At 51.2% G+C, this 12,470-nt stretch overlaps 1 protein-coding gene across 1 annotated transcript in view; it reads right to left on the bottom strand.

The window, feature by feature from the left end:
* Nucleotides 1–3,974: 3,974 nt before the first annotated feature.
* Nucleotides 3,975–12,470, bottom strand: part of WDFY4 (WDFY family member 4) — a 277,648-nt gene continuing 269,152 nt past the window's right edge. Inside the window, exons 58-61 of the mRNA XM_058542855.1 lie at nt 11,287–11,469; nt 9,167–9,251; nt 5,398–5,509; nt 3,975–4,393 (exon numbers count right to left, since the gene is read on the bottom strand). Coding sequence (XP_058398838.1) covers nt 4,327–4,393; nt 5,398–5,509; nt 9,167–9,251; nt 11,287–11,469 — 447 coding nt within the window. The 3' untranslated portion in view covers nt 3,975–4,326. The remainder of the gene's footprint in view (nt 4,394–5,397; nt 5,510–9,166; nt 9,252–11,286; nt 11,470–12,470) is intronic.

Below are 12,470 nucleotides of genomic sequence, written 5' to 3'. Positions count from 1 at the left end.
CAGTCTCCAGGTACCGAGCTGTGGCTGGACAGCCTGCCACGGCTCCTGGGGTCCCCTTGTCCCCGCTGGATTTGGGATGCTGGCAGCCCTGTATCCGTGTGGCCCTCACCCTCGGCCTAGTCTGCCAGCGCTCCTGCCCTCTGCCCTGACTGCCCTTGTGTTGGGGGCCTTGGTGCCAAGTCTGCTGTCTCCCTCCCTGCCCATCAGGCCTCTGTCCTGGACTTCCCACCGTCACTGACCAACCGTCAGGGACCCCAGCCCTGGCTGGCTGACTTTCTGAAATACTGAGGCCAGCAGGAGCCCCTGTCACCGGAGTTGCCGAGAATCTTCGGACTCTGGACCCCACTGCGCCTGGGGCTTTTCTGCCCCCATGCCCAGCCTGCTCTGTTTGTTCCCCCAGCAGACTCTGCTTCTGGTGCCGCTGGAGCCTGGACCAGGTCTGCAGCGAGGGCCCAGGGTGTCCCTACTCCCCTCTGGATTTGTGTGTGGAGCAGCTTCCCTCCTCCAGATAATGGAGAGCTGGCCCTGGAGGAGCGCTGGAGGCCCTGGGGAAACGCGGGGCTCTCGCTTTGGTGCCACTAGGAAAGAGGCTGCTAGCGGGGGTCACCTGAATCTTCCCTGCCACAGATGCTGGAGAGCCCCAGCAGTGCGCCTCTCCCCTCCCCTCCTCCTCCGCCTCTTCCTTGGGGCCCGCTCTGCCCAAGCCCTCTACTGCTCCTACAGTTGCCTCCATCTCTCCCAGCAACATGAATGGGGTGGACTATTTCACCCGGGCTGCTGGCATCGTTTCCAGCCACATTCTGGCCTGGGGCACAACACCCCACCCTTCTCCTTGAATCTCTTCCCACCTTCTTCACTCCCATGTTCCTTCATTCAACCCAGGGAGGGGCTGCTGCCTGGACCTTCCATCAGTCAGAGCAGTTTTTCACTCCCAGAAACACCAACTTTGAAATGTTGCTACCGTGGCTCATTCATTCATCCACATACACTTGACATTTGTGGAACATCTTCTGTGAGCTGGGCACTGGGAATACAGGTCCGTGGGGTGGATGGTCCATCTCTGCCCCTCACTCCCTCTCGCCCTGCGTGTCACCAGCCTCCAGCCCCCACAGCACCAGAGCAACTGCCTCTCCTCCTCCCAGCCTCTACCTTGACTTCAATCTTTGCCCATTTGTTCTCCCTACCTCCAGCCCCACAGCCTTCACCAATGCTGTCCCCTTTTCCTCTGATGCCTCGCTCTCCATCTCCATAGGGCCAAGACATTTCTACCCTTCCAGGTCTTGTTCCAGGGCCACCTCCTTCAGCCAGTGTTATGGGCTGACTGTCCCCCCTTCCCCTCAACAAATTCACATGTTGAAGTCCTAATCCCCAGTACCACATTTAGAGATAACATCTTTATTTTATTTTTTTTAATTTTTTTATTTTTTGTTTATTGCGGTAACATTGGTTTATAACATTGTATAAATTTCAGGTGTACATTGTTATACTTCTATTTCTGCCTGGATTACATCATGTTCTCATGTTCACCACCCAAATGCTAATTACAATCCATCACCACACACATGTGCCTAATTTTCCCTTTCGCCCTCCTCCCTCCCCCCTTCCTCTCTGGTAACCACCAATCCAATCTCTGTCTCTATGTGTTTGTTGTTGTTATTATCTACTACTTAATGAGTGAGATCATATGGTATTTGACCTTCTCCCTCTGACTTATTTCACTTTGCATAATATGTCCAATGTCCATCCATGTTGTCACAAATGGCTGGATTTCATCATTTCTTATGGCTGAGTAGTATTCCATTGTGTATATATACCGCATCTTATTTATCCATTCATCCCTTGATGGGCACTTAGGTTGCTTCCAAGTCTTGGCTATCGTGCATAACACTGCAATGAACACAGGGGTGCATGTATCTTTACACATTGGTGTTTTCATGTTCTTTGCACAAATACTCAGCAGTGGAATAGCTGGATCATATGGTAGTTCTATCCTTAATTTTTTGAGGAGTCTCCATACTATTTTCCATAGTGGCTGCACCAGTTTGCACTGCCACCAGCAGTGTATGAGAGTTCCCTTCTCTCCACATCCTCTCCAACACTTGTTGTTTCCTGTCTCGGGGATAACATCTTCAAAGAGGTAATTAAGGTAAAATGAGGTCACTAGTGTGGGCCCTAATCCAATATGACTGGTGTCCTTATAAGAAGAGAAGATTAGGACACGGACACACACAGAGGGAAGATGATGTGAAGACATAGGGAGAAGACAGCCATCAACAAGCCAAGGAGAGAGGCCTCAGAAGAAACCAACCCTGCCGACACCTTGATCTCGGACTTCTACCCTCCAGGATCGTGAGGAAACGTTAAGTCCCCAGCCTGTGGTCCTTCGTTACGGCAGCCCTAGCAAATGGATATGGCCAGAACGTCACCTATGCCTTCTCTTGGGCGTGAGATGTCTCTCCTTTAGCCCTTCTACCTCACTTCACATTTGTTTGCACAGACATTTTAGCCCCAAGATCCCAGAAACGAGCCCCGCCTCCATCCCGCCATTTTCCCTGTGATATGAGGGAGCAATTGGCAGTGGTCAGGAAATGCTTGTGAATAAATGAGCCCCAGACAGTCTTTGGGCCAGCAGACTTTTCAGCCCTGGGTAAATGCTTGAATCATCTTTTGAAACCTGACAGCAAGCCCAGCCTTGATATTTATGACCCTACTTCTCGGCCTTCCTGGGGAGTGATGCTCTCTGCTCTTCAATTTATGGTCCTCCGGTGTAGTCCCAGACTGACTAGGGGATTGCAAATGGGCTGTCTGCTAATCGCGCACGGAGACAGTGCAGGAGGTGGTCTGATCCTTCGCCCCGGGGTCAGATGTGTGCCCTCTCAGCCAGGGAGGGCTGCTCTGGACCTAGGAAGCGTCTCCTCCTCCATCTTCTCCTCTGCAAAGACCTCGAAGTTTACAATTAGATCCTAACCGCCCTAACTCACTATTGTTGACGTAGCTCACACATACACCTTTACTTTCTTCATATTTATCTCTAAATTGACTCACTGCCCCCTGGAGGCCAGTGACCCAGGCCGTAAGACACTGAGTCCATTTTCTTGCCATCCCCAGGCCTGAGCTCAATTGGAGAGGACACCCCTCAGGGCCTCTGCAGGGCTTGGCGAAGTATGGAAAGGATTAGTGTTTCCAAAGGAGAAATCTCGGGGAGGGGAGTTGAAGCTAAGGAGCTTCACCACCCCAAACCCTCATGCGCCCACCTCAGCTTGATCTCATTGCAGAGGCAGTTGTACTTCCCTTCAGAGAATCCTGAAAGACTGGGGTGGGGGAAGACGTTAGAGTGAGGGTGATGCCTTCAACGCTCAAGGACTGAACCGAGAGTGACCCAGGCACCAGAAGGTACTAGAATTCCTCAGAGGAGCTCACCACCCACCTGCCATGTATTTTCAGAAGAAGAATAGTCACATAGCAGTCCAGATTCTCCCAGGATGAGCTCCAGCTCAACATCAGCACATGGACTGGGGCCCTTGACCTCCTTGTAAAGATGGGCACCCCAGGAAGAGCTTGCCACACCCAAGCCTGACCGGGACCCAGCATCTGCTGTGGGGTGCAGAGACAGGGGCAGGCACACCCAGGAGAGTGTGTGCCCCCAGACTGACTTCCCTACACCTGCAACGGGCAGCCATCACACCCGCATCCTGTGCCTCAGTCACAGAGGCTGGCATCCTGAGCGTGGCCTCCCACTCCCCATCAGCCCCTACACAGCAGGCAGGCAAGACCAGGAGAGGAGCCAGACTCCTCAGAGGGAGACAGGAGGGGCTGGAAACACTCTGAGGGTGGGCTGTGCTTCCTGGGGCTTCCTGCCTTTCTAAGTATGGAGATGCAAATACCTGAGTGGAAAGGGTGGCAATTTTAAACTCAAGAGCCTTGCATTTGGAAAACAGTTGTTTTAATAAAATAAAGACAATACAATATTTCCCATTAGTTTCCACTAAGTGACCCAATTTTTTTCAGTGCAATAAGCCCTTTGAAAAGGTGAGTCGTGTGATTTCGTGTGCAGGTTGGCATCAACGAGTCACAGTTCCCAGTATGCTGCTCGCAGGCCCCGATATACGCTCGTATCCGTTTTACAGAAGCGCATCCTTGTGCAATCCAAGGCCAGAGTCCCATGGGCCATGGAGAGGGCTCAGGAGGTGGCTCTGACGGCCAGCAGCCCCGTCCTCAGGAACCTTTCCTTCACGCCCAGACACTGCCTCAGCCCACATTCTGTCCCGTGCTCCTGGCCCTCAGGGCACACACTGCTATGCCAGAGCCTCCACTGTCTCTTTCTTCCTATCCTTCTGCAGACCAGCAGAATATCCTCCCCTTCTCATCGCCGACCAGGAGTTTGGTCTGGTTTCTTGGGAAGACAAAGAATAGACAGGAGTTTTAGTGGCAAGCCTGTGAGTCCACGTATCCCAGCAGGCACTCAGAAAATTGATACATGCAACCCTCCCCGAGCAGCAGCACCTGGCCTCCACCTGAAACAGGAGGAGGGAGTGAGAGAACTGGGGAATGTTTGGACCTTGTGGGGAACTTTTGAACTATGAGGGTTGTGGCTCCCACAGCACTGAGGGGAAGCTCCAAGCCTGGGCTCCAGGGAGCTGGGTGAGGGCCTGACTTTTTCTCTCCAGCATCTCCAGGTGCCTCCTGGCCTGTGAGAGATGCAGCCAGGCCCCCAGGCAGACGAATGGCAGGTTCTCCCGCAAAGAGTTAGGGCTCTGGCCTTTCTGTCCCTATCCCCACGCCCCACCCTACCTCAGCCTGGCATCTAGAACACCATGTGGTTCCCACCACCACGGACCCTGAGTGGCCCACTCCAGAGCAAGGAAAGAGGAAGGAAAGCGGCTCTCGATGGTCCACAGCCCCTGAGACTACACTGCCTAGTGTGTGGAATGGGTTAATGGTTGTCAGTACCACCACTGGTAATCGTGAAGAATAAAATAATGCCCATCAAGTGCCATGTCTGACACTGGGCTCTTCTACATGGGCTTAGAGCCCTCAGGAGGCGTTTTCTGTAACGTAGGATAATTATCACACCAAATGTCACCATCAGCAGTGGACCTCAGGAAAAACATCCCTCTTTAGGATAAAATTACAAGGCAATATACTTTTTTTTTTTTACCTTTTGGATTTCTTTATGAATTCGTGGATATTCGAGAGAGAGAGAGAGCAAGAATATATGCATGTTAAAAAACAATTCCTAGGGCCCTACACTGCCACCTTGCCTGCACCCTGTGTGTGGTGGGCCCTCCCGGGGCCTGTGGTGGTGAGGCCACCTCCCAGGGCAAGAGCCGCCGGAACATTCCTAGAGGTGGCCACAGCGCCCTCTGCTGGAGGCCTGGAGAAGCCAGCCGTGGTTACCTGGACACGGCCAGAGCTGTCACCGCAGGGCTGGTCTTGCTGGGCTTCCCTGTCAAAGCAACGCTGACATCCAGCTCTCTGCACAGGGCAAGGTTCTTCTCCCACCTGTGCCCTGTGGGGATCGTGTGCAAGAACAGTTAGAAAACCCGAGTGGCTTCTCACACGTGCACGTGGACATCCACACACAGGACCACGAACACATAGACACATATTTATATTTATGGTCAGCAACTTGTTAAGTTGAGGGGGAAATATATTTAATCTTGGCCTGTGCTGTTGCAAAAAGGGCCGTCCCAATTTAATTTGCAGGCTGTGATAGTTACATGTGCTGACGTGCTGCGGTATCCATTGTGTACCAAATTGGATTTGTGTATTATTGCTTTCTAAATTGCATGCCTAGTTCAGCAAAATTGTTCATCAGTGTTTACTGGCTGTATGCTTAATAAGATGCCCCACAATACCTTGCTGCCAGGATGTAATGCAGCCCGTAATTGCCTAGTAAAAATAAATTACATAAAGTTGGCATTATCAACTTATCTAAATCCTCTCACGCTGCAGCCAATAATTAAATGCTGAGAATGTTTTTTCAAAAAACATAACTCAATGATTGTTACTTCACTCATTTTAATGACTGCGTTTGGGGACAGACAGTAATTCCTTCAACGTGGAGGGTGAGATGGAGAGACATCAGCTGGGTATGTCTCTGCAAAGTCACGTTGTTGGAGTCAGGGCAGGAATGATGGAGCTGCCCCAGCTGTCCCAGGGCGGCCAGCTCTGTCTGCAGACAGGCCTGTGCACAAGGAAACGCACGTGCATTGTGTGTTTGTGGAACAGTCCAGACAACAAGTGCTTCTCGAGCACTTTTTATATACCAGATTGAGTCCAAATCTATGAGGTGATTCCTCAAATAAATTGTACTCAACTGGGTTGCTTCTGCTGCAAATGACAAATAAATGAATTCCAGGCAGAATTTAGATTACATGTGCACACAAATGCAGTGTCCTTTATATCTTCAAAAATCTCCTTTTCTGCTCCTTAAGACATTTGAGGGATAGAGCAATACATACACCAAGAGGACACACTCAAATATCCATGTGTCATGGCCAGTACTGGTCCCTTTCCAACCAACCAGTTTGGGGCAACATTAGGAGAACAACAGGACCTCCAGTGGTTAGGTTTGTAAATGTACACATGGATTTGCTAACTCTGAACTGTGGCCCAGCCTGATTTTTATGTATATGTCTCTGCCTTCATGTCCTTTCATCCTAATCCTCCCAAGAACTGTAACCACAACCCTGGCAGTTAATACTACAGGGCAGTGGTGACCTCAGGTCAGGACAAACAGCAGGGGAAGGGTGTGGACCTGGGGCTCCTGTCGGCCTGAAACCATCTTGAAATTTCCCTAATGTCATCAGCCCGTGTACTGGGGAGAAGTCTCCTAGGAGTCTGAGAAAATGACAGTAATGACCTCCATTTTGTTGAGTACTTTCTTGTCTATATCTATTATTTTTTCATCACTAGCTCTCTACAAGTTAGGATGTACAAGAATTTGACAGATGGGGAAACTGAGGGCCAGAGAAGTTGCTGGGGACAGAGCTGGGTCAAGTTTCCTGCTTTTTATCTCAGTTCTCATCTCAGTAGTCCCCATTACCAGTGAACACAACCTCACCACAACCATTGATCCTAAGTAGACACCCGTAAATCCACTGGCACTTCCAGAACGAACGGGATGGCTCTGAGGTGTCCTTTGTTCGTCTGTCCCTCCATCCATCCACCCACCCATCTAGCCAGCGTTCTTGCTCGACATCCATTTGTTAAGCATGGGCTGAGCTAACGCCTTTAGCTTTTTGGACCTCAATAGCTTCAGAAGTGGGCAGTTGGGCCCAAGAGTGACATGGCGTGCCTTCATGCAGGTGAATAAGCAGGCTGGAGAATCAGAGCCCTGTGCTAGCTCTCCTCTAGGGGGTTGGGGGTGGGGAAGGAGTTTGGCCCCTGCTCTCTGAAGAAGTGCCGTGAGTTCCTCAGAATGCACAGGCCTCACTTGTCTTCCTTTTTACACTGAAATGGGCTGCTCGATCCCAAAGGACTCCAGAGATACAATGACCTGTGAACTGAGCATGGCTATAGATCCTTGTGAGGCCACCATGCTGGGTCAGCCCAAATTGTTGATGAAGACTCCTGCATGGTGTTATCTTGAAGACAGAGATTCCCATGCAGAGCCTAGGACCTAGCAGGGGCTGAGCCAATGTCTGTGTATGCTGTGTGAATGAAGAATCACGAATTGGTGACTAAATAAATCAAGGAGGTGTGGAGTACACTTTAGAAACGAACTAACTGAAAATGGCTCCTCTTTTCAGAGGGCAGCCCTCAGCAATCTGGAAACTTCTCTCCTGTGGATAATCATGGGTTTTGGCATAAAGAGAAAACCAGAAGGGCCAAGATGACAGGAGAATTCTCACTTCATAGTAACATGTTTCCTTTAATCATGGGCACCAAGAAAGATGTCTCAGTTCTGGGCCAGAATCTTGCGTGAAGACAGAGCTGAGACAGGTTGGCTGCATTGGAGGAGGTGATGGTGTGGCTATTGGGAGGTGAGAAGAGAAGGAGGCATAGCTTTGATGGTGAGGTTTGTGCCTGTGCTCATCACGGATGGGGTGGTCTGGTGGTGGTGGTGACAGTGATTACGTAGCAGTATCTGTGGTTGAGGTCGCGTCTACTCTGGTGGCAGAAGTGACAATGGTCATAGTAATATGCTTCTGGCTAACTTTGGGTGAGTTACTGAACTTCTCTGTGCCCCAGTTTCCTCACCTCTCACGTGGGTGTCATAGTACTATCCACCTCACAAAGTTGGCATGAGAAATAAGAGAATGCATGGAAAGTGTGCACAACAGAAACTGCTCATGGTCAGCTCTCTCCCTTGCAGCTCTGTGATGGTGGCCATGGTGGTGGTGCCACTGGTCGTGATGGCAGAAAGCAGAACAGATTTTCTTACTTCAGTCCCATCTGCCACAACCCAGAGAGGGCTTTGCTCCAGAAGAGTGGTTCTCTGACTTGGTGCACACTGAGACTCACCTGGGGACTTGTCAGACATGGAAATTCTAACAACCTCCAATCTTTCCCAGGGATTGGGGTGAGAACAGAACTCAGATCTACATTTTTGATAAGCCTCCTGGGCAATGCTGATGCTGATGACCCTCAGACCCACTCTGAGGAACTCGCCATAGGGTGCCGGGAGGGTTGAGCCAGAATCAACAGGGCAGGCTGGGGCCTGTGGAACCACTTCCCCTCCCCAGGTATACAGCAAGGCCCTTCCCCGTTCCTGTCTGCAGCCTGGCTGTCCAGGCAAGTGGCCAGCTGGACCAGGCCCTGGGCTGGGGAGTTTGGCATCCAAGATTCATCCAGTCAGATGAAGAGCATCAAACCAAGCTCTGCGAGGCGTGTCCCCCTCCTGCAGCTCAGGAGCCCCTGACAACCACCTCCACCACTGTTCACACAGCCAGGGAGCACCCCAGAGCCAGCTGGTTCCTGCAGGACGAGGCCGGAATTCAACAGGGCTTCTCTATACTGCTTCAAATTCCACTAGCAGCTCGCGTAAACTGCGCTCCAGTCCCCCCAAAACCTGGCAACATCCTGAGATCCTCGATGGCTTCCTTGGGCTCTGCAGGCCTGGGTGGAGCTGCAGCCCTTGGGCAGAGGAGGGGAGGAGAGAGGAGATGGAGAGCTGAGCAAGGCAAGGGCGCCCCACATGCAACCCTAGCCGGGCAGTTACCTCTCAGGCCTGGAGGCTGAGCTGAGGGCTCCTCTGGCACTGCCTGCCCAGGGACAGACATCTTCACTTCCTCAGTCTTCCAAATCTGTCCAGAAAAGAAAAAATGCCATGGGCTGGGGAAGTGATGTCATCTGCAGGCTTGGTGCCCGTCCCATTCCTTCACACCTGGGGACTCTGAAGGAAGAGGTGGGGCACGGCCCCCTTTCACGTCTGATGTTAATGTATTCTCATAAAAAGGTTGCTTAGGCTTCAGCTTCCCTTCGCAGAGGTTCAGCGGAGCACGGGTGCAGCCTGGGAGAGCTCACTCCCCACCCCCGTGTCTGGAGTGCATCTCCCCTCAACCCCTTCCCTGCAGGGACGAGACTCAGCAGCCAGTTTATTACCATTTTACTTAGCTCATGTCCTCCCGTCCCTCTGCCACCATCCCCAGGGGCCTCCCTCACCACTCAGCAGCTGGGCCTCCCCGTCCTCTGTGTCTGGCCTCTGGTCCCAAGGCCTGTGGTGAATGCCCTCAAGCTGACCACATTCGGCTCCTCACTTGCTGAGTGTGGATTTTCTGTGGCTGAAGGACGAGGACCAGCCTATGCTGCTGTGGGCTCCACAGCACGCCCAGCACAGCGCTGGGCCAACCCAGGAGCTCAGTTTCCGTACCGAACGGATGAGTGCTGAGCGCAGGGAAGACTCCGCTTTGTGCTCTGGGCAGGCCCACGAAGGAAATGCCCCTGCTGCTCAGCCAGCCCAGGCTCCTCTGACTGACCCACTGCATGAACCACGACCCACCAAGCACAGACCGTCGTGACCTCCTCACGTTCTGGCCCGCCCCGGACACCCTGCCCTCTACAGAGACCATGTGCCTCTCACAGCCCACAGACGCGGCCTTATAAGGGGACTTCTCGGGGGGCTTCCTTAGCCTCGTCTCTCCTGTCCACGCACGCTGGTCCCTCAGCCTGCATGGTCTTCCCCATATGCTCTGACTTCTCCTCATCCTCAGGACTCAGTGGAAATGACACCTCCTCTGATGTCTCTCTGTTGGAAATGAATCCATTCTCCTCGTGGACCCCCACCATGTTACTCATTCTGCTTCTTAGAGTATCAACTCCATGGTTATTCTGAGACTGTGAGCATGGAGGCCCCTGGAGGGCAAGGCTAAGCTTTAGCCATGTTGGCGCACAGCAAGCTTTCATAAACGCTTGTAGAATTCAGTGGGCATTGTCTTGAATACCTTGTGGCATTCTGTGGACATTTCCTTTCATAAACTGTGGAATTCAAGTGACAGTTTCTGGAGTAAGCCTCTTAATTGTGCCTTATCTTTACTCATTCCTTCATCTTGCCTGTCAGCCTCAAAAAATCACCCGTATTTTGTTCTTCCCACGCTACTCCACCTCAGTGTTTCCCTCTCCTCCTCTTCTTGGTTTCTTGATGCTCGCCCTCTCCACAGCCCTCCTCAGAGGATCCATGGCACTCTGATTATCCGAATAGTAAGAACCACATACATGTATTTTCTGTTTGTCTTTTCTTCTAGAATACTGAGCATATTGAGGACCAGAGTTTGTTTATCATTAATCTCTGTGTCCCCCATGGCTTGTATGAAGTGCTTGGCACAGAGCCAGAATTCAACAGATGTTAGGTGGATGGATGGATGGATAGTTGAAGGAACAAATAGTCAGGTGGATGGATGGATGGGTAGATGGAAGGAGAGATAAATAGAAGGATGGAAGGATGAATAGGTAGAGAGATAAATAGTTGGGTGAGTGAACGGATGAGTGGGTGGATGGATAAATGGATGGACAAGTGGGTGAATAAATGAATGAATGGCCTAAATATCTCTTATTGGCACTGGGCTGTATTATTATGCATTTGGCCATTCAGCTTTCATATCTTGTGACAATAAGTGTTTATTTCATTATATGAGTGTATGTGTCTAAAATTATATATAATTTTATTTATTTATTTACATTTTGTCTGGAAAGAGCCTTGCTTTTGCCCTTACTTGCTGTGGGGACCTGGTCTGGAATGGTCTCAAATGCAGCCTACAGATTTGGACCATTGGAGGAAGTGAACAGAATGGAGATGAACATATTTCTTGTACCATGCCCTCATTCTGCCCCAGACACACCTACCCGGACCATGCCGTCTTGACTCCCAGTGATGATAACATGACTTGTGTCCCACGCTGGCCCCTCCGTCACGCAGCAGCAGGTTATGGCTCCTTCTGGGCCCCAGGCTGTGGTGATGCTGGCCAGGGATTGCCCGTTGATGTTCCATAGGGACAAGTGGGCTCCCGCACAGGAGACAATGGTGCCCTGCAGCAGTGAGAGCTGGCTTCACTCCAAGCTGGGCTCACCACCTGCCCATCTGCCACTCGCTCAGCCACTCAGTTTGTACACCCAAGCACCCTTAACCTGCCATCTTCGGAAGACTAACCAAGGTACTCGAAGACCTCCAGACACCCACTTCTTCCCAGCTGGCTCATAGGTCTGCTGTGTTCTCACACAACTGTAAACTTCTTGCTTTTTTCATACTGCAATCATGCCTTTGGATTCTGCTTTTCCTGGCACAAGCTGACTGGCTCACTCTTCGGACTCCTCCCACAATCCTTTTCCTGGCAGTATACTGACTGGCATAGAAGACCCCACCTGGAGACCACCCCTGGCTCTGGACACGGGGCCTACACCTAGCTGGCCAGCCCTGTCCCCATGAAGAAGCTTTGGACGTCACCTAGTGGAGGGCAGAGTACACAAGTTCAAATGACTGCATGTGGCTCATAAAATTGAACACTGTCCCTCCAGAGGGAATTTCTGAGGAGAAATTTCCTCATTGCATCTCCTGAAATGTTTCTATCCAGAGTGTTTGCTTCTCAAGTCCCTGTTTATTTTGTGCCCACGCTCCACTGTCACCAAGGACACGCAGAGCCATCTGCTGCCATGCCTTTGAACCTTGCTCTAACCACAGAAGGGATATAGGGAGCTCCATGCCCCTCCACAGCCCCCTGGGCTGGGCTCCATCATGTCCCTTCCTGAATTGTCTGGTATAGTCTGCCTGAGGCCAGGGACCATGTCTGATACATCTCTGCCCAGCACTCAGCACTGGACCCAGCAGACACTTAGTGAACTCTAATGGCTTCAGGACAAGATGAGTTCAACAAGTTGCTGTCCTATATCAGTTTTTTCTGAGGTCTGGGGACATAATTCCTTATGAGTTTTATGTTGTCCCAGACAGGGCTTAGTGCTTTCCCTTGTATATCCATGCATTCATCCATTCACCCACCATCCATTCATCTATCCTCCATCTACCCATCTACTTA

This window comes from Diceros bicornis, chromosome 6, assembly GCF_020826845.1.
Source record: "Diceros bicornis minor isolate mBicDic1 chromosome 6, mDicBic1.mat.cur, whole genome shotgun sequence".
NCBI lineage: Eukaryota > Metazoa > Chordata > Mammalia > Perissodactyla > Rhinocerotidae > Diceros > Diceros bicornis.
The sequence above is the reverse complement of the archived record's forward strand: the minus strand, read 5'-3'. Positions and strand labels throughout refer to the sequence as shown.